General features: G+C 46.5%; 2 protein-coding genes across 3 annotated transcripts in view; both read left to right on the top strand.

Moving 5' to 3' along the window:
* smarcd1 (SWI/SNF related BAF chromatin remodeling complex subunit D1) overlaps nt 1-544 on the top strand; it is a 17,749-nt gene extending 17,205 nt beyond the window's left edge. For both annotated transcript variants that reach the window (XM_084463041.1, XM_084463040.1), the window contains exon 13: nt 1-544. This exon is cut by the window's left edge and continues 973 nt beyond it. The gene's annotated coding sequence lies outside the window, so the exon portion shown is untranslated.
* Nucleotides 545-930: 386 nt separating this feature from the next.
* On the top strand, nt 931-4,744 carry LOC311329165 (glycerol-3-phosphate dehydrogenase [NAD(+)], cytoplasmic-like). The gene is made up of 8 exons (XM_084463043.1): nt 931-980; nt 1,342-1,519; nt 1,738-1,878; nt 2,587-2,725; nt 3,219-3,331; nt 3,763-3,999; nt 4,391-4,497; nt 4,639-4,744. The coding sequence occupies exons 1-8, from the start codon at nt 937-939 to the stop codon at nt 4,733-4,735; spliced, it is 1,056 nt and encodes a 351-aa protein (XP_084319169.1). The 5' UTR covers nt 931-936; the 3' UTR covers nt 4,736-4,744.
* The last annotated feature ends 2,126 nt before the right edge of the window (nt 4,745-6,870 follow it).

Genomic DNA, 6,870 nt, shown 5'->3' with positions numbered 1-6,870 from the left:
GAGGCCTGCCCTTTAATCCAGAAGCTTCTCCAGACACCCTGGCCTGAAGCCAGATGTGCTCATATGGGTTAGTGGTCAGGAGAGGTTTAAAACACGTTGCTAGGTGAGGGTTGATTTGATCGGATTATATGATCTGCTTTTTGATTTTGTATTTCCGTTCTGTGCAGAAGCCATATTAACTTGAGAATGCATAGTGCTGTGGTCACAATTAGATGTGGTTTATTTAAGGATTTCAGCTTTTACTAGTTTGGTAGGAGGCCTCTGGCGTGGCCGTGCCTCGTGTCCTGTATGACATTGCTGTTTTAGACTCCATATGATATGGATGAGAAGCGGTATGCTAACTGGCTCCTGGACAGAAACATGGGTTTTCTTCACTTAATGTCTCCCCCAAATCAAACGCTCAGGTTTTAGACCTGATTTTAGAACAACGACTGGAATTAGGATCCAGTGGGCCGAGGGTTATTCTGGGGAGGATTGAACTTGTATTTGAATTGTCATACTTATTTTTCATGGACCAAACCTATTTTTCTGTATGTTTTAATCCTATGCTATAATAAAAGATGTCTTCATTGACCGTCTCTTGGTTGTCGTTTCCTCGTGCATCAGTAGGCCTCCATTTAGCTCTGCTGGTCAAAGGTGCCTGCTATCACTGGATATCACACATATCCGAGTATCTGTCTCGCCTGCATTAACGCTATAGCCTACTTCAGAAAAAATGATTGCTTAATCTATATTATGATCATTTTCAGTATGGAGCAAATCGGGAGCTTCACTCGGGCTATTCGGCTCTGGCGATTATAACCAATCAGTTTGAGTGGGCGTGGTCTAACCCGTCTCCGGTCACAGGACCGACTATAAATCCTCTGGTCTCTCGGTTAGCTGCGTCTTCGCACAGGGAACTGAGAGGGAACGGGAAATCTTAGCAGGTCGCACATCATGGCAGCGCCAAAGAAAGTCTGTATCATCGGCTCTGGCAACTGGTAAGGAAATGGAAACCTAGTGATCCATGATGGCACTGCAGCAGACGGTCTAGCGGGTCGAGAGCGCAGCGGTGCCTCTGCGGCTCTGCGCTTAATAGATTCCATGCGCCATGCATTTTACTAAATGATTATCAACTGATAGTCGATTTTGCGTTGGCTCATGCATGACGATAATTGTGGTTATGGCGGAGCGCAAGTAGCCTACCAATTGACTCCTTTTAATCTGTATTTTGTTATGTATTTTGTTATGTATTATCATGATGAAGCTCTCCGTCTCTCTGCGCGCTCACAGCTCTCTCGTTCTCTGTCTCTATGAAGGTCTTGAGTAAGTTGATATATGGGTGTGTTTCATTCTTCTCAGGGGCTCTGCCATTGCTAAGATAGTGGGCGCTAATGCTGCCAAGAAGTCCACGTTTGAGGAGAGCGTGAACATGTGGGTGTTTGAGGAGATGGTGGACGGTCGTAAACTCACAGAGATCATCAACACAGACCATGAAAACGTCAAGTACCTGCCTGGACACAAACTGCCTATCAATGTGGTAAGAGACAGACCTTCAGCGACTGACTGAACGTCCACATGTCTGAAGTCAGTGCTGGTTCCAGAATATATCCTGTCCTATAGAGACCCTGTATAAAGATGTTTCATTACATGGCTGAGAACATGGTGGCTGCAGTGACCTGATGTACCTAGTTCAGTGTGTGATGGACAGCATGTCGGGCTGTTGAACTGGCCATGTCCTCGACTGACCATCCCCAGGTGGCTGTCCCAGAGCTGCCGGACGCTGTGAAGGGAGCGGACATCCTGATCTTCGTCGTCCCGCACCAGTTCATAGTGAGAATATGTGACACCATCAAAGACCACGTCAAGACTGATGCCGTGGGGATGTCCCTCATCAAGGTGGGTGGTCTCCTCTCGCCTGGCTTCACCCTGTCTGGAATAAAACACTACAAAACATGGCAGAGGGGCGGAGTGGGCACATTATATCCAAGAGTCTTCTCATTGGTGTCCACGAATATCACAATTTTTCCCTCAGAAGTTCTTACAGAAGCAAGAGCTTCTGGGTACTCAGATTAGGTTTCACCAGACCATTATTCAAAAATGCGAACCGTCTGGACATTCCAGTTCATTTTCGATTTCCACGGAGAGTTATCAATGGGTGCAGACCAAAATGCCTCGTGACACAATTGGATAGACTTATAACCAATCAGAGCAAGAAAATGTGGCTTAGTCGTCGTATCAAGTGGGTACAGCCAGTATTTCAAACCCGCCCCATATTAGATTAACTGGTTGGGTGGAAATCCATTTGAACGGGTGGATGTCCAGACCGCCTGTGTGTGTGTGTTTTTAACCCATTTGTGGTGTGTGTGTGTGTGTGTGTGTGTGTTTTTTAACCCGTTTGTGTGCTTGTGTGTGTGTGTGTGTGTTTTAACCTGTTTGTGTGTGTGTGTGTGTTTTAACCCGTTTGTGTGCGTGTATGTTTTTAACCCATTTGTGGTGTGTGTGTGTGTTTTAACCCGTTTGTGTGTGTGTGTTTTAACCCGTGTGTGTGTGCGTGCGTGCGCGCGCGTGCGTTTTAACCTGTGTGTGTGTGTGTGTGTGCTGCAGGGTGTGGACGAGGGTCCCGAGGGGCTAAAGCTGATCAGTGAGGTCATCCGCGGAAAGCTGGGCATCACCATGACCGTCCTCATGGGCGCCAACATCGCCAACGAGGTGGCCGAGGAGAAGTTCTGTGAGACCACCATCGGTACGCAAGACAGAGGAGGGAGTCCCGCCTCCAGCTAGACAGGATATCCCCCCTAGCTGTCAGGGGATTACTTCTTCTTGGTTTGGGTTGGTTGTTATTGTCCTCTTCCCCCAGGCTCGGGGCCGAGGGGTTTTCCTTTTCCCACCCCGAGCCTGGGTGAGGGGTCACCCGGGCTATATACTGTCAGGGGATCACCGTTTGGTCCAGGAGGAGATGTTTGGGGTCCCATGCAGTAGGTTGGGCAGTCAGAATCCCCCTGGCCTCCCATAGCAGCTGCATCTATTGATGTTTATCAAACAAACAGCTTGTTTATCTGGCAGCATCATCTCCTTGCCTCAGTGTGTGTGTGTGTGTGTGTGTGTGTGTGTGTGTGTGTGTGTGTGTGTGTGTGTGTGTGTGTGTGTGTGTGTGTGTGTGTGTGTGTGTGTGTGTGTGTGTGTGTGTGTGTGTGTGTGTGTGTGTGTGTGTGTGTGTGGTTCTGCTCCTCCTCCAGGCTGCAAGGACAAGACCCACGGGCCCATCCTGAAGGAGCTGATGCAGACCACCAACTTCAGGGTGACGGTGGTGGAGGAGGCGGACGTGGTGGAGATCTGCGGAGCTCTCAAGGTGAGCAGCTCCCCCTGTAGATAGAGGTCTCACACACACACACACACACGTTTATCTGTGTCACACGCACACACGTTTATCTGTCACACAAATGGTAGAAAGTTATGAATGTATATTTGGACTTCTTGTATATTTTGTATCTATTGTAAATTGGTAGTTAGTCTTGATTGTGCTTTGTTGTCTTTTGTGTACTGATGCTGTAGAAATTTACCCCAGGAATTAATAAAATAGGCTTCCTGCTTAAAATGCATCACTCTCTCTCTCTCTCTTTGTCTCTCTCTGTCTATCTCTTCTGTCTCTCTCTGTATCTCTCTCTCTCTCCCTCCCCCCCTCTCCATCTCTCTCTCCCCCTCTCCATCTCTCTCTCTCTCTTCTCTGTCTCTCCTCTCTCTCTCTGTCTCTCTCTCTCTCTCTCTCTCTCTCTCTCCCAGAACATTGTGGCGGTGGGGGCGGGGTTCTGTGATGGCCTGGGGTTCGGGGACAACACCAAGGCAGCGGTGATCCGTCTGGGCCTGATGGAGATGATCGCCTTCGCCAGGGTGTTCTGCACCTCCGGACCCGTCTCCCCCACCACATTCCTGGAGAGCTGTGGCGTCGCCGACCTCATCACCACCTGCTACGGGGGTCGCAACCGCAAGATCGGGGAGGCTTTCGCCAAAACGGGAAAGGTAAGACGTGGAATGGAATATGATGGGCTGTGTCTATTTGTTTCTCTCTCTCACTCCCCCCCTCTCTTTATACATCTTCCTCTCTCTCTCGCTCTCTCTCTCTTTCCCTCTCCCTCTCTCCCTCTCTCTTTCCCTCTCTCTCTCTTTCCCTCTCTCTTTCTCTCTCCCTCTCTCTTTCCCTCTCTCTCTCTCCCTCTCTCTCTTTCCCTCTCTTTCCCTCCCTCTCTCTCTCTCCCTCTCTCTCTCTCTCTCTCCCTCTCTCTCTCTCTCTTTCTCTCTTTCTCTCTTTCTCTCTTTCTCTCTCTCTCTCTCTCTCTTTCTCTCTCTCTCTCTCTCTCTCTCTCTCCCTCTCTCTCTCTCATACTGGGTGTTTTTGTGTGTGCCTGTCTAGTCGATCGAGGAGCTAGAGAAGGAGATGCTGAATGGTCAGAAGCTCCAGGGTCCAGCCACCGCGTCTGAAGTCAACCACATTCTGAAACACAAGAACATGGTGGACAAGTGAGTCCCATCAATTATTCGTTTTGCAGAGTCATCGTGTCGTCAATTGTCAGTGTTTAGGGAATTATTTGTGCATTTGAGCGCATGACTAAAACTGTCCCTTCCTCCTTTCTCCTTTCTCCTTCCTCCTTTCTCCTCCAGGTTCCCACTATTCAACGCTGTTTACCAGATCTGCTTCAACGGCCACTCGGTGAAGGAGTTCATCAGCTGTCTGCAGAACCACCCAGAGCACATGTGAGAAACGGAGCCACGCCTGCCTGGGGGTCCGCGAGGGGGAGGAGGAGAGGGGAGAGGACACCATCTAACCCAGCTCTGTCTGAGAGAACACTACCGTAACAGCTGCTCCTTCATCAGCTACAACACCGGCAAACCACCACTGTTCCAGCTGACCCCGTTGATATGTACAACCACTGTTCCATCTTATTCACTGTTAGTTATATTACCAAATTATCATCATAGACTGCTATTGTGTTTCAGTTTCAATTTGCTACAGAATTTATCAATAAACTATTTTTCATAATGCTCTTAAAACCTTAAGCAGGTCTTAGAAGAGGTGCTTGCTATGTTCTGTGGTTGTCTTAGGAATGCCCATTCTCAGATGAGACTGATATTGTGCAAGCTCCATTTCCATTGTGTGGTTTGATTCCACGCAAAGATAAGTGCCTTAACACCTTTTGACCCTATAGTAAATATGTATCTTGCAAACTGTTTTATTTACTTGGGTTGAAACAAGGACTTTAATAAATAACTTATTCATTGCTTTTATCAAACCGCTTTTCTGACAATTCTGTCCATTCTCTGGTACTCCAGAGTTGCCAATGGTTTTAATTTACTTTGGATAAAATAAATACTGAAATGGTATTGAATTATCTCTTGTTAATTGCAAAAGCAGTCTGTTGACTTTGATAGTGATGCTGCAGTGCTTTGAGAACCTTCCTGTGACTGTGTGCTCTCAACAGCCTCCATGTAACCAGAGCCCAGGCTTACTGGCCTGCCACCCTAAACTCTTCACCTTTACCATTTCCTAGAGCATCTTCAACCTTCAACCTTTCTGTGCTGGCCCTGTCCTCAGTGCCCCTGGGTGATGGGGAGCACATTGGAGCATTTTCTCTTTGTGTGTACACATTTTTGCTTATCAGGAATAACTACACTCTAATTATTAACATGTTTATGGGTTGTGGTTTATTAATAATGGTTGGCTTTGCCTCTGCCAATACAATACTGTTGCATACAGCTGTTCATGCAATGTTGTTGGGATGCCATCTTGCCTGGACAGTGATGTCAGTCATTTCTGGACTGACAAAGTTCAAAGGTGGATGTCATGTGGAGTTCGATTTCTGACTCAACCAAATAATATGCTATTTATGTAAAAGATAGTTGTTGAATAACGCAGAGTTGACATCATAGTTGGCCAGCTCACCTGTTTCTAACTAGTTTATATTAGATTCCTCAGCTGAAATAGGCAACATAGTTATTGAGTCAACTGCCCTATGAGATTTCTAATAATAACCCTCTGCTTCCCCTCCATCGGGCAAAGGGGGAACTATAATTAGTGAGCCGAGTGTAAGCTGTGGGGTTTGGACAGACAGCTGCCTAATCACAAATACACTGCTAAAAATAAGGGAACACTTCATCATCATGGATCTCAATAAGCGAAATATTCAAGTTGAAAATCTTTATTGATTACATTGTGTAATTCGTCGAGAACAAAATGTAAACAGCGGTCAATGGAAACCAGCACCATTAACCCGTTGAGGACTCGATATGATTCAATGTTCTTACTTTGTCCTTAATTTTTTTGATTAGTATACATGACTGTGATTTCCACCACGCTTCTGTGGCTCAAATTAAAGTTGAGATCCAGAATCATGAAACCATGAAGTAGATTTTATTCCTATCGATGTTTGTGTGTCAGTACAACAGGGAACACCCAATCAGTTGGATATTAATTATTTTGGTTCAAATTAGTGCGCTGCCTTGTTATGATTGTAATGCTACGCATGTCCACATGATGGAGCTATCCTCTCATTTAAAAAAAAAAGTTAGTGTTCATTGTGTTTGACCATCGTCATGACCCTCTTGTTAGCTCTTTTTTATTATTATTATTTTTTACTTTACTTATTTGTATTATGCGCAGGAAGTCCTGAGTTGACCCAAAGCTAGTTTTGTGTTGTCACTTGTCACGCTCTGAATTGTGAGATCGCAGGCAATGATCTCAGCGCCTCCATCCCTTGTGTCTGATCGCCTCCATGGAGGTGGGGCTGGTTTTCCGCTTCCTCAATCCATCCTCCTCTCCTCCTCCCCACGTCGGTGGGAGCTAACTTTACGCTAGCCTGCTAATTCCACTGAAACATCTACACTCAAGTCCCCAGC

This window comes from Borostomias antarcticus (genome assembly GCF_949987555.1).
Source record: "Borostomias antarcticus genome assembly, contig: scaffold_89, whole genome shotgun sequence".
Taxonomy (NCBI): Eukaryota; Metazoa; Chordata; class Actinopteri; order Stomiiformes; family Stomiidae; genus Borostomias; species Borostomias antarcticus.
Note: the sequence above shows the minus strand (reverse complement) of the source record. Positions and strands in the feature narration are given on the sequence as shown.